This window comes from Helianthus annuus, chromosome 8, assembly GCF_002127325.2.
Source record: "Helianthus annuus cultivar XRQ/B chromosome 8, HanXRQr2.0-SUNRISE, whole genome shotgun sequence".
Classification (NCBI taxonomy): domain Eukaryota; kingdom Viridiplantae; phylum Streptophyta; class Magnoliopsida; order Asterales; family Asteraceae; genus Helianthus; species Helianthus annuus.
In genome coordinates this window covers 107,657,459-107,682,100 of record NC_035440.2, presented here as the reverse complement: position 1 = coordinate 107,682,100, position 24,642 = coordinate 107,657,459, and the positions used below count along the sequence as shown (strand labels likewise).

The window sequence follows — 24,642 nt, the reverse complement described above, 5'->3', positions numbered from 1 at the left end:
GATTAGTGCATGTACTCCATTGTCTTTCGGCTATCAACACCACCACATGATGCATGATTGATTAATCATCCCCTTCTTTTAACGTTATTTTCACGAAATTAGTAAAATAACGTTAAAATTAGTGCACTTTCACTTTTGCTCCCCGAACGTTCACACATATATACATTATATGCGCATATCGCCAATTGGGCGTTTATCTCATATATTTAATAACCAAATCAATTAATCAAACTGTAGATTGATTAAACGTTTAATTCGCATAAAACCAGCTAGGTTGGTTTGAGAGAACAAAAAATACGAAAGTGGGGGTGCACATGGTTATAATTAATGTCAAAGACTGTGTAGCCACCTCTTACCAACTACTTAAGACTTGAATAAGAGGATTGCACGTTGTACTTAACTAATTAATCTCTTTAACTAATAAATAGATATAACTTTCTTTTCTTTTGTTTTGTTTTATAGCCGTTTAAAAACAGAAATAAATAAAAAGCAACTTTGAGACATTTGAGACTATTTTAAATTATTTAATTTTTTGGTTTTCCACATCTTATTACATTACATTACATTACATTACATCTATAACATTTATCAAATCAGATTAACAGTACTAGCCAGCCACCTGCATGGCAACTGACTATTGGCTTCTTTTTATATGTTCAACTATATATTATATATTTTGTCACAATAATTGTTATTCATGTTTACTACAACTTAGTTGGTTGCACTCTTATGCACACATACCAGATGTCATATGTTCGAGTCCTGGGTTCCCCTTTTTCGTTAAGTTTTTTTTTATTCATGTTTAACGTTTTATTATTTTGTGCATATATATGCTCAAAATAATAATATTTTAAGGTATCATTAAGTTTCACATTTCCCCTCAATTATCATCCATCCCGGTACTTTTAATTTGTATATAGATTGTTATTTGTATTCTAGGTGATGTATTCTAGATTGTTATTTGTATTCTAGGTGATTGTTGATGCAACAAATACGGGACCAATGATGGTAGCTGGGCTAGTCAGGCAAAAGGGGTGAAGGGTTCAGCTTTGCCTAACGCAGGTCGCGGGGTCCCTCCACGTTTGCAAAACGTGGAAGGAGGTTCACTAGTATGTTTGGATTATTTGCTTTGAAGTTCTTTCTCCAAGGCCGGCTCGGATCCAGAAAAGAAAGCAGATAGAGTGAATGAGGTGAATTTGATGAAGAGTTATTTCGAATGACAAAGAACTCTTCGAATGACCAGAGATTAAGGAATCTCTCTCTGCCTTTCGGAATGTCTTTGAAGTGTTTATGAGCTGTCTTCTTATAGTGGAAGACACCTCCCGAAATGGTATGGACTATACTAGCGAGACCTGTTTGCTTATGGAGGGTTTCCCCTTTTGGGGTTGAAGGCTTTGGACCCCTGGTTAATAGAGTGTGCTTGTGCAGACCTGCTCTGACTTTGTGGGTTGGTGAGCGTGAGTTGGTGGGACGAGCTGTTTGGACATGACTAGTTACTGTTTCTCGATTCCCTCAATTTACAGCTTTTCATCCGATGAACCTTTCAACCTTTTAAGCTCTTTGCATATTAATCATTTTGTTTATCCTTGGGCTACCCCCGTCGTCAGCCCCCCAAGTCAGAGGTTTTTGGGGCAGTACACTCAAAGACTTCTGACTTTTATGCATGTCTTTTAAAGGCTTGAAAGGTTCGTTGCTTGGAGGCTTGAAAGGTTTGAGGTAGTTACTTTTTTGAAATTTGAATTTGAAACGATTTGACAGTTGATTTGATTGACATGTGTCAGGCGGCGGATTGGCAGAGATTATTTATTTACCTTTAATACCCCTACTTTACTTTCATATTTATTTTAATAGTTGCAAACTTTCTTCATTTTCCTTACAATCGTTCACAGTTTTTCCTTCCTCAGGTTAGTTTCTCTTCTCCATTTTCACTTTTACTTTGTTCTATCATGGGTGCCCTTAAGGATTTAGCGAGGTCATTCTCTCGGATGACCCAAGAGGAGGTAGACCTATTTTGCCTTGAATATGGTATTGATAAAAAGTTTAATCCAACCGCCCCTTCTTGTGATGTTTCTATTGACAAACCGATTCCAGGTTCGATTGCTTTGTATTGTCGCCATTTTCAATGGTCCAATCTTCGTTACCCTTTCTCGCTTTTTGTTCTAAACTTGCTTGAGTATTACCGAGTATCTTTTGGGCAAGTTCATCCAAAAGGAATGGCTAGGGTTTTGCACTTTGAAGTGCTCTGTCGTGCTCTTGGCTATGATCCATCTCTGTTGCTTTTCCGGAGGTTTTTTCGTTTAGCCAAAAATGGCGATTGGTTTACTTTTGAAGCGACAAAGGTTGATACTTGCCTTGTTTCATCAATGGTTACAACCCTTGGGTCCTGGAAGGATCAATTTTTCTGGGTTTCTGATTCTATCATTCCTTTTAAAATGATATGGAGGCGTCCGGATGCTGTTCTCAATGATCCGGAACCTTCTGAGTCTGATTTGAACGATGCCTTTCTTTCAGCCATTCGGGGGTGCCCTTCGAGGGTTCGTCCATTTCCCGAACATTTGTTAGTGCTTTTAGGGGTTAGTAATATTTGGGCAAAAGCCGATCGGGATCCGGTGTTAATGAGAAATGGCGTTGGTATGCATTTTCCCCTTTTATGCCTTTTTACTTTGCTTTGTTTGTGACTTATTTTTCTTTGTTTGTTTTTTGGCAGTTATGTCTGCTTTGGACTTCATCAAGAGTGACGATACATCCGATGTTATTTTTGAAGATGCTCCAACTGTTCCGGGTGAGAATGTTGTGGTGAGAACCTCTGAGCAAAGGTTTGAGGGCACGGGTTATGCTAATGTTGCCAATGTTAAGGGTTTTACCAAGTCTACTGCCCCTAAGTCTTCAAGTCGTCGATCTTCTCGTCGTTTGCTGAAAGCTGGGCCTCAATCCACTTCCACTGAGCCAGTGGATTTGACTGATGATATTGAGGTTTCAGAGGATCAGGTTGAAGCGGGTGTTGAACAAGATAAGGAGTTGGTTGTTCATGGCAAGAAGGTTCGAGGTAAGAAGGTTACCCCTGTTCAAGAATCATCAAGCAGGGACGCTGGAGGGTTGGATCCTGAAGGTGTTTATGTGCCTGCTTGGCAAGTGAAGAATGATGATACTTTCAAGGATGCTGCCGTCTGTGAGGATGCTCTTAGTCATCTTGCTCCTCCCTCTGTTCGTGAAACCATTGCTGAGATGGACGATGACTTTATGTTATCTCGCATGGTTCTAACTACTTGCAACCTTGCTGCCATGCTTCCTCAAGGGATTACACGCTTTCGCCAAAGGATGCGGGAGTATGAGGATTTTTCTAAGAAGAAGGACAAAATGAAATCCTCCCTAGCATCGATGAAGAAGGAAGTGGCCGGGTTTGCAGAGAAGGAGGCGGCGTGGAAGAAAGAGGTTGATGATCTGAAGAAGATGCATGCTATTGAGATGGGTGACCTGAGGAAGAGCTTTGAAGCAAATTTGTTGAAGCTGAAGGCTGATCGAGAGGCCTTGTCTGTCCAACAGCAGGCTTTTCGTGAAGAAAAGGAAGGGTTGAAAGCTTCAGTTGGTCAGGTGACTGCTGACAATCAATGGTTGATCGAGCATGGTTTCCAGCAGGTGGTTACTTACCTTTTGCATTCCAAGGAATTTAACTCTGCCCTTGGTGATGTTTACACAAAGCTGCTGAACCTGGGGAAGCATCAAGGCCTTACTGCTGGCTATAAACTTCATGAATCTGGACAACCTTTGGAGAAGTCCCCCATGTTTCGCCCCGAGGCTTCTGATATCTTCAAGGCTTCTGTTGAGCAGATGGAGAGGCTAACCTACCCTTTCATTCATGAGGTATCCTCTTGCTCTGGTAAGCCTTTGTCTGTTTTACAGGGATTGAAGCCTGAGGGGTTGAATGAGAAGGTTTGTGCTGAGGTTTTGGGTTCTTTGTCGAGGAAGAGGTCTTACTCTGGGGACAGTGATGATACCCTTTCGAGTCTGCCTGAAACCTCAAAGGATGCTGGTTTGGAAACCTCTGCTGTTGGTGGTGAAGAAGGTGCCAAGATGAAGAAGACTAAGAAAGCCAAAAAGTCGAAGGGTGAAGGTTCTAGGCCTTCTGATAACTGACATTTATTCGTAGCTTTCTTAGCAAACACTATAATGTTTTGTAATGTTTTAAACAATGTTTAGGTTTTGGGAACCCTTAAGGTTCCTATGGTTGGTTAGGCCTATATGGCCGTTGAACACTAGTTTAATTTGCAAGCCACTAGGGCTTGCTTTGACTATCTTATGAAGGTCTTTTATGGCCTTTCTAACTATGACATGATGGTTATCGTTGATGTTTTTGTTGGTTCCATTTGCTTGGTTTTGTTTTGTGGGGTTTCAACCCTTCAAGCTTTTTGTACAGTTGCTGATGGGTTGAAGCCTTTAACCTTTCAAGCTCAGTACCTGTTGGTTGAACTTTGGGTAGCTTCTGATTTGGTTTGTATGTTTGGTTGATAGGCTTGTTTGTTTTTATTTTCTTGCCTTGTCTTTGTTTACTTTGTCTTTATGTTTTTTACACTTTAAAGGGTTCAGTGCTGCAGTCACTTTGCCTTAGTGTTTATCATTAAGACGTAGTATCTATCCTTTTCTTTATTTCGTTGTAATTTGTTTGATTTCGTAAGTCTGTTTATTGAGTACATTTTTTAGACTTAAGGAACGATTGGTGTAGGCTGTTCAAACCTGTCTATGAGACACTATTGTTTTTCTTTGATAAGTCTCATGGAGTTGTATTGATTTAGGAACTCACCCCTTATATAGGTCCATTCAACCCTTGAACCTATTGAGCGATATGGCCTGGGAGCTCATCCCCTTACATGGCCCTTGCCATGGAGTTTTTTGCTAGGTTCTTAACCTGATATTAGGATAGAAAGACAAGTTTGATAAAGTAACTTCATTCATTCAAGCAACATTTGCTTTTACAAAAGGTTTTTGTTTTGCTACAAACCAAGCTTTCTAAACATAGAACTTTCTTAAAGTTTTTCCGTTCCAGTGCCTTGGGAGCCTTTTGCCTTCTAGATCTCCCAGCTTGTAGGATCCTCCTTTGTGTGCTTCGAGGATGGTGTATGGACCTTCCCATTTCGGTCCTAGTTTTCCCTGATTTTCTTTTTTGCTTGCTTCGTTGTTTCTGAGGACAAGATCCCCTGGCTTGAATCGTTCGTTCTTGACCTTCTTGTTGTAATAGCTTTCCATCCTTTGCTTGTATTTGGCTTCTTGTATTGCTGCTTGATCCCGGGCCTCTTCTAAGAGTTGTAAGTTCAACATGGTCTCTTGTGTGTTTACCTCGGGATCCATGTTGACAATTCGTTGGGTTACAACTCCTATTTCAGCGGGGATTACGGCTTCGGATCCGAATACCAAGCTATAAGGTGTTTTTCTGTGACTTGCTTTTTCTGTTGTTCTGATTGCCCATAAAACGCTAGGCAATTCTTCCAGCCAATTACTTTCGTATCTCCCCAATCTTGTTTTGATGCCTTCCACTATGCTTCTGTTGGTCCTTTCAACCTGACCGTTTGACTGCGGGTAAGCCACTGAGCTGAAGATTTGGTTGATCCTGTACTCCTTGCACCAAAGGCTGAAGGGTTTCTCAGCGAATTGTTTCCCATTATCGGTGACGATTACCCCTGGCAGCCCATAGCGGCATATGATATTCTCCCATACAAAGTCTATGATTTGCTTTCCTGTGATCTTGGCAAGGGGTTTGACCTCTGGCCATTTGCTGAAGTAATCAATTGCTACCAACAGGAATTTTACTCCCCCTTTGCTTGGAGGGAATGGTCCAACAATGTCCATTCCCCATTTATGGAATGGCCATGCTGAAGTTATGGGGACCAAGTCATGTTTTGGACTTTTTGGTATTGGGGAGTGGATTTGGCAGGCATCGCATTTCTTCAATTGCTCGACGGTATCCCGATGCATTGAAGGCCAGAAATATCCCAAGTTCATGAGTTTTGCAACCACCGACCTAGCTCCGAAATGAGCTCCACATATTCCTTCATGCACTTCTTTAACCAAATACTTGCTTTGTTCAGGGCCCACACACCTTAGCAATGGTGCAAGGTATCCTTTTTTATAGAGGATTTCTCCTTGCAACACATACTGTCTTGCTTTGATTTTTACCCTTTCAGCTTCTATTTGATCGCTGGGTAGTTCGTTGTTTTGAAGGAATTTCTTTATGGGAGTCATCCAATTTGGATCTTCCTCGGTGACCACATCTTGTACTTCCAATTCGTCAATTGAACGAGCCTTCAACACTTCAATCAACACCTTTTTTGTGAGGTGGGCGAATGTGAGGGACGCTAACTTGCTTAAGGCGTCAGCCTTTTTGTTTTGGGATCTTGGAATCTGTTTGATGTTGCATGCCTGGAAGGTGTTCATTAATTCCTTCGATTTTTCTTTGTACCTTCTCATGTTGGGCTCCTTGGCGACATAGCTGTCATTGACTTGGCTTGATACTAGTAGCGAATCAGTGAACACTTCAAGCTTTTTGACTTTCATTTCTTTTGCTAGCCGGAGGCCAGCGATCAGTGCTTCGTATTCAGCCTCGTTATTAGTGGTCTGAAAGTTGAAACGAAGAGCATATGTGAATTCTAGCCCCTCAGGGTTGATTAGGATTACACCAGCTCCTGACCCTTCAACGCTTGAAGCCCCGTCGGTGAACAGTTTCCAGGCTTCAGGGTTGGAGGGTTCAGTGGTTGTGGTGTTTACTTCTTCAGTCTTTTGGCTTGGGACTTCTACTAGGAAGTCGGCCAAAACCTGAGCTTTGATTGCTTTTCGTGGGACGTAGGTGATGTTATGTTCACCTAGTTCCACTGCCCATTTTGCCAATCTACCTGAGTTTTCAGGCTTTTCAAGCACGTTCTTGACAGGTTGGTCAGTGACCACTTGTATAGGATGTGCTTGAAAGTATCTTCTAAGCCTTCTGGCTGTTTGGACCAAGGCTAGGGCTAGTTTTTCAAGGGGAGGATATTTGGTTTCAGCTAATTTTAAAGTTTTGCTGAAAAAATAGACGGGTACCTGAGCCTTGTCCCTTTCAATGGTGAGGACTGCACTGATGGCTTCGTCGGCGACTGAGAGGTACACCGATATGAGCTCCCCGGTTTCTGGTGCTGCAATATCTGGCAGTGAAGCAAGGTGCTGCTTCATTTGATTGAAAGCTTCCTCAGCCTCATCGGTCCATCTGAAATCTTTCTTATCTGAACAATTCTTGAGCGTTTTGTAGAATGGTAGAGACCTTTCGGCCAGTTTTGAGGTAAAACGCTTCAAGGCTGCAAGCTTCCCATTCAAGCTTTCAACCTCCTTCTTGGTTCTTGGTGGTTTAGCTTCGAGAACAGCTTTTACTTTGTTGGGGTTGGCCTTGATGCTTTGTTTTCCAACAATATGACCCAGGAATTTTCCTTCATCAAATCCGAACGAACATTTTTCCGGGTTAAGCTTCATGTTGATTTTTCTAAGATTCTTGAAGGTTTCTTGGATGTCATCAAGCATCTGGTATTCCGTTTTGCTTTTGATCACCAGGTCATCGACATACGCTTCCATGTTTCTTCCAATTTGGCTTTCGAAGGCTTTATCGACGAGTCGTTGGTAAGTGGCTCCTGCGTTCTTGAGGCCAAAAGGCATCTTTTGGTAACAGAAAATGCCCTTGTCTGTGTGGAAAGCCGTTTTTTCTTCATCCTCTTCTTTCATGAGGATCTGGTGATAGCCTTTGTATGCATCAAGGAAGCATTTGAACGGGTATCCCGTGAGGGAATCAACCTTAAGGTCAATTTCTGGGAGCGGGTAGCAATCTTTAGGACAAGCTTTGTTAAGATCCTTGAAATCTATACACATTCTCCAAGAGTTGTCGGGTTTCCGGACCATGACAGGATTAGCAATCCATGATTGATACTTAACCTCTCGGAGAATGCCAGCTGATACAAGCTTTTCAACCTCTTGGCAAGCTGCCAGGCTTCTTTCAGGTGCCAAACTTCTTTTCTTTTGAACCACTGGCTTGACATTCGGTGGTATTCTTAGCTCATGTTCAGCAATGCTTCGAGGGATCCCGGTCATGTCTTCGGGAGACCAGGCGAACACATCGCTGTGATGTTTTAGCAGCTTTTCAAGGTATGAAAGAGTATCTTGAGAGAGGTTGGGATTGACCCTTACCCGCTGTTCGGGGTACTTAGGGTTGATGACTAACCCCTGCTTGTCTTTCTCGTCATTAGAACTCTCTCCTTCGATCAGGTAAGCTTCCTGAGAGGGTTGAAGGGTTGCAATTCCTCTCTCAGTGGGAAACTTGACGGTGCCATGGCCAACAGATACAGCCATGTAAAATGCACATTGTCCGGGCCTCCCTATGATTACGTCGTAATTGGAAGGGATGTTGATAACCACGAAGGTTAATGATCGGGTTCTTTCTTTTGATCCCTCCTTAAGACAGACATCAAGGGTTATTTGTCCCAAAGGCTTCAGGGTTATGTCAGCGATACCCTTTATGGAGGTCCCGGAGGGTTGAAGCCTTGAACGCTCCTCGTTGCTTAGTTGATTGAAAAACTTCTCGAACATGATTTCAGTGGCTGCTCCCGTGTCTATGTATGCTTTGCATGTTTGTAAGGTACCCACGATGGCCTCAACCACAAGGGGACCAGGGAGCGGGTCCTTCCTTGTTGGGGGGAAGCAGACACACTGAAGCTCCCAATCCTCCAACCGTCGCTTCTTGTAAGGGACCTTTTCGTCAGAACATACCATGTTTACTTCCTTCCCTTTGTTTTCAGCCATCTTGTCTCGAACTCCTTTGACCAAGTGGGCAAGTTCTCCTGACTTGACAGCTTCTTCAATTCTCTTTTTTAGCTGGAAGCAATCGTTGGTGTGATGTCCCTTTTCTTCATGGAATTCACAGAACTGAGTGGAGTTCTCGTTTTTCCGACTTTTGGGAAGAGGTCTGGGAGGTCTGAAGTTTTGCTTGACCTCTTCCGTTGCCAGGATTTCTTGAGGGGTTTTGGTGAGAGGAGTGAAACTCATATTCTTATCTCTGCTTGGAGGGTTTCGCCCTTCAACCCTTCGAGGGTCTGAACCCTTTGAGCGTCTGTCGTAAGAGTTAAAGTTTCCTCTCTTTCTGGCTGGGCTGCTGCTTCGCCAACCGGAACCCCTTTTTCTTTGTTCTTTGATATCAACAGCTTCCTCTCCTCGGATGTGAGCCTCGGCTCTTTCAAGGGCTTCTTCCAAGGTTTTGGGTAGAGATTTGTTGAAATCTCGTGTGAGATACTTAGAGGTTATGGCGTTCATAAAACCGGCAACCCTCATTTTCTCATCAGCCCCCACGTAAGTTAGCCCTTCTTTCTTGTACCGTTCAATGAATGCTCGTAGGCTTTCATCATCTCGTTGTTTTATCTGGAAGATCACTGTCGCGTCTTTAACGTATCTCCTTTGTTGGGAGAAGTTTGCTAGGAAGCCTCTGCTGAGATCGTCGAAGCTTCGAATGCTTTGAGCTGGTAGGTCGTTGAACCAGATTCTAGCGGACCCAACAAGAGTCTGCATAAACATTAGGCAGCATTCAGCGTTCGTCCATTTTTCTATTCGAGCAGCGCCAGTGAAGATCTGAAGATGATCTTCGGGATCTTCAGTCCCATCATACGTTCTGATGTGAGCTGGCATCTTGATTTTAGACTGAAAATCATAATCAGCTATCTGTCTAGAAAAGCATGAAAGGTTACTTGGCTTGTAAGGTTTAGCCAGGTCTTCTTCATGTCTTGTACCTACGTTGTTGTTGTTGCCAGGGTTTCCCTGGGTGGCAAGCACCTGATTGATGAAGTGTTGCCAGGGGAAGTTGGCCATCATCTGAGACATCATGTTGGGTATGAAATTGAAACCTTGAAGGCTTCCTGGCCCAACTGAGCAACCTACCCCAAGGGGGGTGCTGGCCTCAGCACTTCGTGCTAAAGGGAGCACGGATAGGGCTTGCTCCCATGTGGTAGTTAGAGAAGTGGGACAACTGGTCACCGGGGATTGTAGGAGTTGGTCGAGTGTTAACTCGTGTCCCAGAGGAGTACCACTAACAGTTGGTTGGGTAGAGAGAATAGGATGAACAGTGGGGTTTGTCACAGTGGACAGATAAGGGTGAAGGTTTGAAGGGTTGCTAGGACCGGCTTCACTTCTTGTAACGAAGGGTGGTAGAGGTGGTCCAGGAGATAACGTTGGCTCAGGTTCGTCGTAATCTAGACGAATCCTTACACCCTTTTCCCTTTCTCTGTTCACATGTTGGTTAAGAAGTGATCTCAGCTCAAGGAAGTTATGAGCGACCCCCTCGGGGGTAAGTTCAACGCGTGTCGGAGTGTCAGACACACCAACGTTGGGAGACGGAGCTCCAGATCTGGATGGGGTTGGTGTGTTAAAGGTGAGGAACTCGGGTGTACTCCCCGGAGTTGAAAAAGGCGTTGTTATTGTTGTGTGAGCTTGACCACTTCCCGGGGTAGAGGTGTTAGGGATCTGGTTTACCTCTCCCGGAGATCCACTTTCTGACATAGTGGTTTGGGATGGAAGGAGCTACACGTACCAGGTCTCTTTTGAGGAGAAACAGCGGCGTAGCCCCACGGTGGGCGCCAACTTGTTGATGCAACAAATACGGGACCAAGGATGGTAGCTGGGCTAGTCAGGCAAAAGGGGTGAAGGGTTCAGCTTTGCCTAACGCAGGTCGCGGGGTCCCTCCACGTTTGCAAAACGTGGAAGGAGGTTCACTAGTATGTTTGGATTATTTGCTTTGAAGTTCTTTCTCCAAGGCCGGCTCGGATCCAGAAAAGAAAGCAGATAGAGTGAATGAGGTGAATTTGATGAAGAGTTATTTCGAATGACAAAGAACTCTTCGAATGACCAGAGATTAAGGAATCTCTCTCTGCCTTTCGGAATGTCTTTGAAGTGTTTATGAGCTGTCTTCTTATAGTGGAAGACACCTCCCGAAATGGTATGGACTATACTAGCGAGACCTGTTTGCTTATGGAGGGTTTCCCCTTTTGGGGTTGAAGGCTTTGGACCCCTGGTTAATAGAGTGTGCTTGTGCAGACCTGCTCTGACTTTGTGGGTTGGTGAGCGTGAGTTGGTGGGACGAGCTGTTTGGACATGACTAGTTACTGTTTCTCGATTCCCTCAATTTACAGCTTTTCATCCGATGAACCTTTCAACCTTTTAAGCTCTTTGCATATTAATCATTTTGTTTATCCTTGGGCTACCCCCGTCGTCAGTGATGTAACTTATTACAAACATATTTGTTGAAATAAGGGGCTGTTTGGCAACATCTGAATGGTTAAATGCTGAATTAGTAAGATGTCTGAACCATTAAGAGCCTGTATAATGCTTAACTATTCAGAGGCAAATGTCTGACTAATTCAGATTAGAGGTCTTAACCATTCAGACTCTGTATAAATCTTAAACATTCAGAGGCAAATGTCTGAACCATTCAGACATTTGCTCGTGAAACAAACAGTCTGAACCATTAAGTGTTGAACCAGTAAGAGGTCTGAACCATTAAGAGCCTCATTAAGAGGTAAACAAACAACCCCTAAGTGTGCACTAGATTATTTAAATCCAATGATCTCTAGATCAAGTGGTGGAGGGCTTGCATTTCTCTTGAGAGATGCAGGTTCGACTCCCACTTGGTGCAGAGTGAGGCATTGGTGGGCAATGATAGGAGACCCAGGGAAACCTAGGTTGGATCCTTGAGCCAAACGGGTTTTACCGGTAATTTCACCGTCGTGCCTACGGGCGGGTGGGTTACCGGGTTTTCCCCGGAATTAGTGGTGGACTCGGGTTACTCTCGGAGTACTCCGTTTGTTCAGTGGGTGCCCCGAGAGTACTCGGGATTGAGTTTGTTAACCGTTAAAAAAAAAGATTATTTGTTTAAAATCTTGGTTTTCATACTGAGTTTCGAAAAGCAAAACTCGAAGTTTTGAATATTATTTGTCATACATAGAGTAATTAGGGTTATTTTTAAATTAGTTTTCTTTTATGTTCCTCAACGTTTTCGATTACACCTTTACAATGTATTATTTTTCCTTTACATTTCCATATAATCTTTTATTCAACGTTTTCGATTACACCTTTACAATGTAATAATTTTCCTTTACATTTACATATAATCTTTTATTCATATTGAACTAATAAACCGATTAAATTTTGTGTATCATTTTCACATATATACTATTTTTAACACATGTAACATTCTCTCAGTTGGGTAGTGCACATTAAACCCCACTAGGTGTAATGTGGTTTTTTATGTTATATTTTTTGGTCTTGTCACGACTTTAATTTTTGTGTTTTCTCTTTCAGTTTTTATACTTTCTTCATGAAACAAATCAGTTTTTAACCGAATTCTAGCTGCGTAGCGCGAGGAAATTTTGCTAGTTCCTATTAAATAATAGATTAAAAAATATATTTTTAGATATTTAATATAAACTAGTAACTTATTCGTCGTGCTTTGCGGCAGTGTATTGTCTTTTTTAAGTAACCTAAAGAAAACTATAACATATTACACACGTCAATTCATACGTCATTTATAACAACCTTAAAAGAAGAGAAAAATGTCTGTATAGTCTCTGTGGTTTACCAGATTTCACATATAGTCCCTACCCTTTCTAAAATTAAAGCTATAGTCCCTAACTTTTGCACATTCGTTCTCGGATAGTCCTTAGTGTGGATAGATGTTAGATTTTTGTATTAAGTGAGTGTGAAATGACCTGAATACTCTTACTGTTAAATTAATAACTAAAAAATTAAAACAAATATAATTAATACTTAGCAGCAAGAGATAGACAAGAAACAGCAGCCAGTTGGGTCATCGGCGTCAGGGTCGCGGGTAGAGGTTTAGGGTAATAGCCACCAAGCCGGGTAATATGAATGTGTTTGTGTTGTGTGTTTTTTACCGCTGAAAATGAAAGCGAGTAGGGGTAGTTAGGGTGTCGTTGATTATGGTAGTTTTAATAAAAAGTTACGGTAAGTGTGTATAATTGGTTGAAAAAATAAGGGTATTCGGGGCAATCAGACTAGCGGGTGTGGGGTGTTGGTTGGGGCGGGGATGTCAGGCAACACTGGCTAACCCACACCGTGTCAGCGTTGGCTACAGCGTTGCCCCTCTAGCGTGGCTTTGAAGCCTGGCGGGGGGGAGAGGTGAGGTGGCTGACTAGTATGGGCTGGTGAGAGATGACCATTGGGCTAGCCATTTGGCATAGTCGTTGGCCAACGACTATTTAAAAAATATTTTATTTATATTCTATATAAATCAAACAATTCTTACTCATTTTTTCTATCAAAAAATTCAAAAATCACTACCAACCACCAAAAAAATATATACGATGGATTCTTAAGTTCAAGCGAGTCGTATGATAGATTTGTTTTGTCATCCTCATCCGACGACGGGGCGGAAATATTATTATCAATAGTGGTGATGGTCGTGAAAGCTATTGTTGAAGATTCGGATGAAGATACTTCCCAACCCCAACCGAAATGGAGGGAGTATATTGTTCATGAACGCGAAACCGCAAACGAATTGTTGGTAAGCGATTATTTCTCACCCCAACCAACGTATGATGAAAATATGTTTAGGCGTCGTTTTCGTATGAGAAAAAACTTATTTTTAAGAATATCAAAGGATTCAGAGGATAATTATGTTTTTTCCGACAAAATCTGATGCGCGTGCTAATTTAGGATTTACCACGTGGCAAAAGGTCACGACCGCCCTAAGACAATTGGCTTATGGCAATAGTTCCGACATAATGGACAACTATTTAAAAATGTCGGCACGAGTGGCTAGGGAAAGTCTTCGCAATTTTTGTACGTATATCATTGAACTATATATGAAAAGATACTTGAGAAAACCAACGTTTAGTGATATGCAACAACTTTTGGAACATCACACTGAATATCATGGTATTCCCGGGATGATAGGTAGTTTAGATTGTATGAAATGGGAGTGGGAACTTTGTCCAACTGCATAGCAAGGCTCTTACACAAACGGATATCATAGAATGCCGACTAGGATGCTTGAAGCTGTTGCATCACAAGATCTTTGGATATGGCATGCATTCTTTGGTATGCAAGGTTCACATAACGATATAAACATTATACATCACTCGCCCCTTTTCAGTGATATAATAAATGGTGTTGGACCAAAAGGAACATTTTTTTGTAAATGACGTTGAATACAAGTATGGGTACTATCTTGTTGATGGAATTTATCCTGAGTGTGCTGTTTTTGTGAAATCATTTTCAAGAGAGGGAACCCATGATCCTAAAATAATAAAGTTTAATAAAGTTTAGATGGCGGCCACAAAGAAGTCGAGCGAGCATTTGGTGTTCTGTAGAAAAGGTGGCGCATTTTGAGCATGCCTTGTAGATTGTATGAAAAAGATCAAATAAGAAACGTGATTTACGTGTGCATCATTCTACACAACATGATTTTAGAGGATGAAGGGCGTGTGCAATAGTTGAATATTATGGCGAGGAGACTTAATCAAATAACGAAGACATTAGTAACGAAGAGAGAACGCAAAACCAAAATCTAATCAAGTGAAGACAAATAAATTCAAACATTCGAGCTGATTTGGTAGAACATGTTTCGACACATCCTAGATTCGACTCCATTGAAGATGAAGATGATTGATTGTTTTTTTTTATGTAATGTATTTTTTTAATTATTTTAAAATTACTTTATTAAATTCTATGATTAATATAAAAAAAAACAAAAAGAAAAGAAAATTTGGTCCATATGGCATCTGAACTCCGCCTGACCACGTCTCTTCCACACCCCATCTTTTTGGTGTGGATTAGTGAAGGCCACAAGTGCCATGTTTTGAGCAATGTCCCGAACCCAATCCCCGAACACCCCATAGTCTAAGGTAGTGCCCCTCATACCCTCTTAACTTTTGTTACATAAATGTAGATAGCTTGGATAGCAATCAATAGACAACCTTTATTGGGTGTGAAACAAAAGTCCCTTTCGCCTTTGAAAAAATAGATAGCCTTTGTTAATCTCGTGAATTTATTACTTATATCAATTTGATTCTCATAGGGGTATTTTTCCGATTTATTGGGTTTTCTTATAAATTGGTGTATTGGTATTATAACCTAGTGGAGATGGATATAATCGGGTGGTTCCGCTGGTGACACGATGTTACTCCAGTGGTCCGTCAGTTATTCAAATTTGTCGTTCAAAAAAACAAATTTATTACCTATATGAGAATTCTAACCAACGCATTTATAATTTTGTGGTATTAAGATAATATTATGTGTAGTAAATGTTCCTCAACCCATTTAATACACGGGTGTTTAGTTATTATTATTATTATAAATTTGTTGATATTCCAAAGTTACGAGAAATGATTATAATTCTTTTTATCTAATACTAAACATCACTAAGGGGTTGTTTGTTTAGCTCTTAATAGGGTTCTTAATGATTTAGGCCTCTTACTGGTTTAACACTTAATAATTCAGAGTGTTTGTTTCGCGAACAAATGTCTGAATGGTTCACACATTTGCCTCTGAATGGTTAAGCGTTGTACTGAGCCTGAATGGTTAAGAGCTCTAATCTAAATTGGTCAGACATTTGTCTCTAAACGTTAAGCATTATAGTAGGTCTTAATGGTTCAGACATCTTACTAGTTCAACACTTAACCATTGAGAAGTTGCTAAACAGCCCCTAAATTGGTATGTGTTACGAAGGGAAATTTGGAAGCTACGTTACGATAATAATTGTAGGCTTTTACAACTAAGACTGTTTATTCTTGTGGCTGGAAATTCCTTATCGAATGAATTAACTAATGTGAATGAACTTTCATAAAACTAATTCGGGCTAGAACGGGATTTAGGTTTGTATAAATTTTGATGACTATATAAAGACGAGTTATAAAATAATTTTATAAGATAATATTTGAGTAAATTGCCAAAATCATCCCTGAGGTTTAGGCATGTTTGTCATTTCATCCAAAATGACTTTTTGTGCCAAACAGCCCTTCACCTTTGGTATTTTTTTGCCATTTTCATCCAAACCACTAACTTAGTTTACTTTTTATGTTAAGTTGAAGTATATTTGTATGAAACTGGCAAATATAAAACCTCAGGGACGATTTTGGCAATTTACTCAAACTCTTTTTAATTTTCTTTTATTTAAATAATTTTGTCACATATATATAAAACAGAATATACATGCAGTTTTTATAAAAAAAAATTAATAGCTTTGTCACATAATTTTTATAAATTTTCATCCAAATCACTAATTTAGGTTATTTTTTCTATTAAGGTGAAGGATGTTTTAAATTTTATAAATTAAGACAGAAATTAATATCCAATTTTTTTATATAGATCGGGTTTATAAAGAAAAACGATACATAAAATAAATATCAATGGTGTGCAGCACATAATAATCGATTACAACTTTTAGTATTTAATCAAGTGTAGAGATAGAAAAAAAATTGTAAAACGTTACATATTTTTAAATGTATTGAGCACCTAAAAAATATGTTGGCAGCAACAAAATATTTATCTAGTTAAAATTATGAGGGTAACTAACTAATATTTATTCCGGGTGGTTTGAGTAAAGAAACTTTTGGTCCATGACATTATACTTACTATTTTGTGGGTAATTTGAAGGTTTGGTAACGATACGTTCTTTGATAGGGGAGGCATTGGCTTATGTTTTTTTGTTAGGAGTGAATTTAAAAGAGTAGAAGATGAATTAAAAACTTGGTACATACGATAAGATTTGTTTATTTGATATTTTTCTATAAGGTCACTAGCATTTTAGTTTTATAAAATTTAGAGGTTGAAGTAGATTTTATTTTTATAAAACTGATGTATGAAATAGATTTTATTTTTATAAAACTGATGTATATAAAAAATTAGAAATTAATTTTTTTCTTACTTTATACAATTTAAAAGATCCTTCACCTTAATAGAATAAAATAATTGAGTTAGTGGTTGGATGAAAATTTATAAAAGGTACGTGACAAAACTATTAATTTTTTCATAAGAACTGCATGTATATTATGTTTTATATATTTGTGACAAAATTAATTAAATAAAAGAAATTAAAAAGATTTTAAGTAAATTGTCAAAATCGTCCCTGAGGTTTTATATTTGTCAGTTTCATCCAAACATCATTCAACTTAATAGAAAAAGTAAACTAAGTTAATGGTTTGAATGAAAATGACAAAAAATGTCAAAGATGAAGGGCTATTTGCCTATTTGACACAAAAAATGAAACTGTCAAACACACCGAAACCTCGTGAAAGATTGGCAATTCACTCGTAATATTTTAATGTTTGATAAATACCACAAATGAGATGATAAGATATCAGTTGTTTAGATGATTGCTGTCACTTTCATGGTGGCAACTCCATTTCCATTTCACATGTAGACAATCTCCTTCACTAGTCAAACCGATTCAAACTTGAAAGCAATATCAAACGCGTTTGGATTGATTCTCTCTCACACACTCAAATTGATTAAATCAATTCAAGATTCAACCATCATCTTGTCCAAGCTACCCACGTTCTTTCATCTCTCCTTCCATAAATTATACATTTTTATCCAATTTCCCCCATTAAAGCTCATACCTTTAAACCTGTATTTTCAATTTCTTGAACTCAATTCTCAAAAAAATCCAATCTTTATCCAATTTCCCACAAAAATTTCATACTTTTCAGCTTGGGTTTTCAGTTTCTTGAACTCAATTCTCAAAAAGATCCAATTTTTCTAAAAAAAAAAAAAAAATCACACCTTTAAACCTGGGTTTTCAGTTTCTTGAACTCAATTCTCAAAAAAATCCAATCTTTATCCAATTTCCCACAAAAATTTCACACCTTTAAACCTGGGTTTTCAGTTTCTTGGACTAAATTCTCATAAAACCCATCTGGGTATCTCAAATTCTTCCCAAAAAATGGGTGTATGCATCAGCAAAAGCAAGAATTCATCAAGAACTGAAGTGGGTATTACTTACAATCACAGATCTGATGAGCCAAACATTGTGTACACCAAATCACCAGCCCCAGCAGACCAAATTCCACCCAAGAAATCACCACCACCACCCAGCCCCAAAAGGGTATTCAAATCAGACACAATTCTTAACAAACCATTTGAAGATGTTAAGGATCACTACACTATGGGGAAAGAATTGGGTAGGGGTCAGTTTGGTGTTACATATTCTTGTACACAGAATTCAACTGGTGTTACATATGCTTGTAAGTCTATATCTAAAAAGAAGTTGATTACAAAGAGTGATAAGGAGGATATGAGGAGAGAGATTCAAATTATGCAGCATTTGAGTGGTCAAAATAATATTGTTGAGTTTAAAGGGGCTTATGAGGATAAGCAGTCTGTGCATTTGGTTATGGAGGTGTGTGAAGGTGGAGAGCTTTTTGATAGGATTATTGCTAAAGGTCATTATAGTGAGAGAGCTGCTGCTGGGATATGTAGATCAATTGTTAATGTGGTTCATGTGTGTCATTTTATGGGTGTCATGCATAGGGATTTGAAGCCTGAGAATTTCTTGCTTTCTGATAAGACTGAGAATGCTTTGCTTAAAGCTACTGATTTTGGGTTGTCAGTCTTCATTCAAGAAGGTATTTTGGATCTTTACATGTGACAATTTAATCCTGCAAATTGTGTGTTAATTTATGGTCAAATGTATCTTTTGACACTTTTGATCTTATCGCTTTGATGTGTAAATTTTACCGAAAATTTTATATGTGTTGAGTCCGCCCCTTTTTTCCTTTAAAACTTTCGGCCTCCCTGATTAAAAGTTCAAGATCCGCCGGCGTCTGTTTTGATTTATGGATTTTCAAGAAGAGTTATGCCAATCGGACCGTTAGATCCTGCAAAATTTTGTTACTTTTAAAAAGAATATGGAATTAGTATTTATCAATGGATATTGAAGTAGAATGCTAGCAAACGAATCCGTTAATCCTGCTAGATTGTGTGTTGAATCATATGGTTAGATGAGTCTTTACACTTTTGACGCTTTCGATTTTATCTTAATTTATTTATGGATCTATAAGTAGAGTTGTTGCAATTAGACCATTTAAATCTGCAAAGGTGTGTGTTATATATTATATCTATGAATCTTTAAATGAGCCTTTACCTTTTTTTACGCCTTTAATTTTATCTGTTTTTATTTATGGATCTTTAAGTAGAATTATTGCAAAATTATGTGTTAGTTTGAAAAGACTGTCAAATTAGTCTTATCATTGGACCGTGAAGTGGAATGACAGGCAATATAACCCTTTAATCTCCTTCGACTATGCGTACAATTTCTAGTATTTTATGGCAAGCAACCAAATTACGCGTATTAATCTGATGTACATAATGATTTCGCTTATCTTGTTGTAATATTGGAACTAAATATTTCAGGAAAATCATACCGGGATATAGTTGGAAGCGCGTATTACGTTGCACCGGAGGTATTAAAGCGTAAATACGGAAAGGAAATAGATATATGGAGTGCAGGGGTAATGCTGTACATCTTACTCAGTGGTGTACCTCCATTTTGGGCTGGTAAGTTGCAAACCTCACCAAGCCGGGTGGGTCGGTCAAAACGGGTTCGGGACGGAACATCCCTGTCTTTTGTACGAACCCAGTTGGTTGGGGGACCCACATACATTCATCTTTTTTACCTTTCTTTTTAAATAATTAATGCATTCATTATGATTACATAAAACAATAGCATTATCGTGATTAATTTAATCTTTGAATAAAAATGATTTACAAAATTGTATATCTATGTAAATACCGTAATAATCTAAATCTTTGAATAAAAATATGATCTCAGATGTTGTGTACATAAAAAATGGAATGCGATTTGTACACAACATTTTCTCATTTCATGCACAACAGTTATATGTTTTTAGACGATTTTACCCTCACAACACTTACGTGGTAAAAAACTAGTTAAACTGGATAGAGGGTAACTTTGTCCAAACATATATAGTCGTGTATAAAGTAAAAAAAAGGTTGTGAATGAATCATCTCACACTAAGAACTGACTTTGAGCCACTTTCATCCTATTTTACATTTTGACCCGTTTGACCCGTTCTTCTTCAGCTAGTTTCTACATGACACTAAAAACACAACCCAATTCTCTACCCATTCATACGTTAACGGGTCAATATTTTTATCTCTATTTCATTTGATCATAAATCTAAAAACGCTTACCGGATTGCAGAGACCGAGAAAGGAATATTTGATGAGATTTTGAAAGGAGAGATTGATTTTGAAACGGATCCCTGGCCTTCGATTTCCGCTAGTGCCAAAGACCTTGTGCGAAGAATGCTTACACTCGACCCAAAAAAGCGTATAACCTCTGCTCAAGTTCTTGGTATGTTTAAACAGTTAAACCTTAAATCTCATTTAACTTTGCGGAAACTTTTAATTGTCACAATATTTATTTTCAATATTTTCTTTTGCTTTTTCTATCCGGTACAGAGCATCCATGGATTAGAGAAGATGGAGAAGCATCAGATAAGCCGATAGACAGCGCGGTTCTTTCAAGGATGAAGCAATTCCGAGCTATGAATAAACTCAAGAAACTCGCTCTCAAGGTTCGCTTTATATAATAACTAAAATGGGGAGGTTGGGTGGTAACAAGTCTAAATTAATATTTTATAAAATGATTTCAAACGTGTTGGGTCGGGTCAACCCACTGACTCGTTGTTCTATTTTTTAAACTTAATCATTTAACTTATTAAATAAGATTAGAGAATATTATATCATGTCAAGAATATTCTAATTTTTCTTTTGAATCCAGGTGATTGCTGAAAATCTATCAACAGAGGAAATCCAAGGGCTGAAATCGATGTTTATGAATATGGATACGGATAAAAGTGGCACAATCACCTATGAAGAGCTTAAAACTGGGTTGGCTAGACTCGGGTCAAAACTCACAGAATCTGAAGTTAGACAACTTATGGATGCAGTAAGTTGTTTTAAACTTTTCATTAGATTTACCATCTGTTAAAAAAAATTCAAACATCAAAACACGAAATTAAATCATCAAAATTTAAGGAATTCTGTATTAAATTAAATAAATTAAAAAAATTAAAAATAAAATTGAACTTGAATTATCAAGTTTTAAAGATTCCATCATGTAAAAGAACATCTTTTCAAACACGAAAATTAAACTCAAGATTTTATGTTACAGGCGGATGTAGATGGAAACGGGTCGATTGACTACATTGAGTTCATCACAGCAACAATGCATCGACACAAACTAGAACGCGAAGAAGATTTGTATAAAGCATTTCAGCATTTTGATACAGATGGCAGCGGGTATGTATTTAATGCAAACTAAATCGATCCGATAGTGAGTAAACGGTTGAACCTAAACGCTAAAGTTATTTGAGATGGATCTAAATTCAGGTTTATTACAAGAGATGAACTAGAAACAGCAATGAAACAATACGGAATGGGTGATGAGGCTACCATCAAAGAGATTATATCTGAAGTGGATACTGATAATGTGAGCTCTTTTTCTTCTTCATTCATATTTATTTTTCGCTCTTTTTTTTTTTTAAATATAATTTACAATTTGTAAATGGAATCATTTTTGCAGGATGGAAAGATAAATTATGAAGAGTTCTGCACCATGATGAGAAGTGGAACACAGGGACCAAAGCTGTTCTAATACCGTTAATTATGATTTAAAAAACCGCAGTTTCTAACCAAAGGAGATGTTATGAACCTCGAACAGGGTTCTGGGACGTGGTTACTAGTTTGGTTCGGTTTCTAGGGTCTTTTCGGTTGTTGTTAGGGTTTGAGCTTGTTGTATTTTCTTGTGGAAGTGGATCTCTGTAAAAATATGCACAATTGTTCTGTAATCATATTTCTAGTTTTGAGTGTTTGGCCAAAAGATATTGTAAGTTTGTTATTTACAAGAATTCAAAGTAACCACTCCCAAAATTTTCAAACTACCTTTTTACAAATAATCTTCAAGTGTTGTATACCCCTCTGTAAACATGCTTAAAAGGTCAAAACATGTTTGACCTTCTGATGGTGAGCCCGTATATGAGCCAACGAGTTGATCCAAGAATTGACAAACCGTATATGAGTCAACGAGTTGATCCAAGAATTGACAAACCGTATATGAGTCAATGAGTTGATCCAAGAATTGATGAGCCAACGAGTTAATCCAAGAATTGACGAACCGTATGAATTGATGAGCCAACGAGTTAATCCAAGAATTGACGACGAACCCGTATATGAGTCAAAGGAAAGAGACCAATGGGGAATTAACGAACCCAGTAAACGAGTTTGATCCAAATATTGACGAACCCGTATATGAGTCGAAGGAAAGAGACCAATGGGGAATTAACGAACCCGTATGAGTCGAAGGAAAGAGACCAACGGAAAGTTGATCCAAGAATTGACAAACCCGTATAAGAGTCATCGGAAAGATGAGACCAACGTCAACGAGTCGATCCAAGAATTGACCCGTATACGAGTCAACAGAAAGATGAGACCAATGAGGAATCGACGAACCCAACTAGTTGATCCAAGAATTGACAAACCTGTAAATGAGTCGATGAGTGGATCCAAGAATTGACGAACCTGTATACGAGTCAACAAGTTGATCCACGTATCCGGGTCAAAAGTCAACGTAAAGATTCGTAACAAGCTATACTAATATAACGCAATTCCAAGAACATATTGAACACACTAAAGTCTTTTATTTGAGCATAACCAACCAAAGTGGCGAACATAGTCCAGTTGCACATAACATCCATCACAGAAAAGTAAAAACCCACAAAACAACATTAACCAGAAATCAAGAAACTGAAACTGTAGTAGTATGCATCAATAAGCAAAACACAACCCGAATCCGAAAATCAAACCACTTTGTTTTCAAAAACCATGGATCTTGATCTGATCTTTCTTCACAATACCCGCACGGGTCAAGAACGCAGAAACGTTCTTGCGTTGATCGCCTTGAAGCTGAATCACTTTACCCAGCTCTTTATCCTGCACAACAGTGCCATTGCAGCAGAACTCTTTCTTCAAATCTTTGAGAATTTTTTCGTAACTGAGCTCCTTTTTGAGACCCTGAACTGTTGTCAAGCTTTTTCTACCATTTCGTTGTTGAATGCGGATATGAACATACTCTTTGACTCCGGCACCGCCACCTGAATCTTGTTCAACGTCAGCAAATGGATCGAAAGCAGATGGGATCTGAACTTCTATATCAACCATGAACTTTGTTTGAATGATGATTGTATACTGATTCACAAACAAAAAAAAGAATAAATATCAGTTTCTAAATTTACATCAATTTATAATAAATTTCAAGAATCTTCAATACATGTTAAATTCAAAAGATAACCTCCAAAAATCAAAAAATTTACAACAATTTTCTATGATGTATGATCAGACCAGCATATTTTGTTCAGAAATATTTACATCAAGAAATTAACCTAATAAGCATAATTCGCCTCCAAAAATCGATAAACTACTTCAAACATTATCGATGGTTATAAACATATTACTATAAGTTGTTCAAAGAAAATTACAGTACAAATCACCTCTAAATATCAATAAATTTAAAAAATTGTCTATGTTTTATAAACAGATCACCATATTTGTTCAGAAAATTTAATATCAAGAAACTAACCTAAGCACAAGTCGCCTCGAAAAATCGCTAAACTTCATGAATTATAAACAGATAACCATATTTTATTTAGAAAACTTCACATCAAGAATTTTCTATGTTTTATGATCAGATCACCATACTTTGTTCAGAATAATAATAATAATTCACATAAAGAAACTAACCTAACCACAAATCACCTCCAAAAATCACTAAATTTAAATATCTTATGTTTTATAAACAGATCACCATATTTTGTTCAGAGAAATTCATATCAAAATAATTATAAACCAACCTAAGCACAAACCGATCAATATAAACCCCAAATCGGTAAATCCCAACAACAGATCACTCAAAATTCTATTCATCGTTCAAATTAGAGCATGAACAATCAAAGCAACAACATCATAACGTTACAATAAATGAAAATTATTTAAGAGAATCAATTGAAAAAGTTACCGATAGTCCTCCGATCCGGATTCCGATCAAGAGTGACGATGAAGAAAGATCCAAGTGGTTATGAGGATTTTTGAAGATCAGGGTTAGGGTTTATATAGAAAGGGTACCGGGTTATTCCTATGGCGGTGGGTGTACGGGTTTTCGGGTCGGGTTGTGCGTGTGAGGACAGCTCACATGCTTTTTTTTTTAAATAAGATTATTATCTTTGTCGATAAATATTATTTATTTATTTGGAACGGCCAAAAATATTATTATTTAGGATAATATTATCTTTGTCGATATTACCCAAAATGGTTTAAATTTTACTATTATAGAATTACGACTTTTTTATAAGTTAAGTTTAACCCAATTGGTAGACTTGTGTGTGGTTTGGTGGAATTGATAATTACGGTTTTTGAAAAATCTAAATTAAATCGATCTGGTTGGTTAGATGGGTCTGATTGATCAAAACGGCTAAAAATGTTTGGTTTTGGTGATTTTTGCTGGTTTCTTTTAACATGAAATCGTGTCATTAGATCTTCGAAAGTTTAGTGAATGGCAGG

At 38.4% G+C, this 24,642-nt stretch overlaps 2 protein-coding genes across 2 annotated transcripts; one reads left to right on the top strand and one right to left on the bottom strand.

The window, feature by feature from the left end:
* Positions 1-17,348: 17,348 nt before the first annotated feature.
* LOC110873588 (calcium-dependent protein kinase 9) lies at positions 17,349-21,948 on the top strand. The gene is made up of 8 exons (XM_022122537.2): positions 17,349-18,629; positions 19,417-19,560; positions 20,228-20,380; positions 20,488-20,603; positions 20,810-20,977; positions 21,203-21,330; positions 21,421-21,520; positions 21,614-21,948. Exons 1-8 carry the CDS (start codon positions 17,948-17,950, stop codon positions 21,683-21,685), a joined length of 1,563 nt encoding a protein of 520 aa, XP_021978229.1. The 5' UTR covers positions 17,349-17,947; the 3' UTR covers positions 21,686-21,948.
* A 757-nt stretch (positions 21,949-22,705) lies between these two features.
* On the bottom strand, positions 22,706-24,254 carry LOC110873590 (protein translation factor SUI1 homolog 2). Its single transcript, XM_022122538.2, has 2 exons — positions 24,101-24,254; positions 22,706-23,274 (listed from the first exon to the last, which is right to left on the bottom strand). Exon 2 carries the CDS (start codon positions 23,245-23,247, stop codon positions 22,903-22,905), a length of 345 nt encoding a protein of 114 aa, XP_021978230.1. The 5' UTR covers positions 23,248-23,274; positions 24,101-24,254; the 3' UTR covers positions 22,706-22,902.
* Between the last annotated feature and the right edge of the window lie 388 nt (positions 24,255-24,642).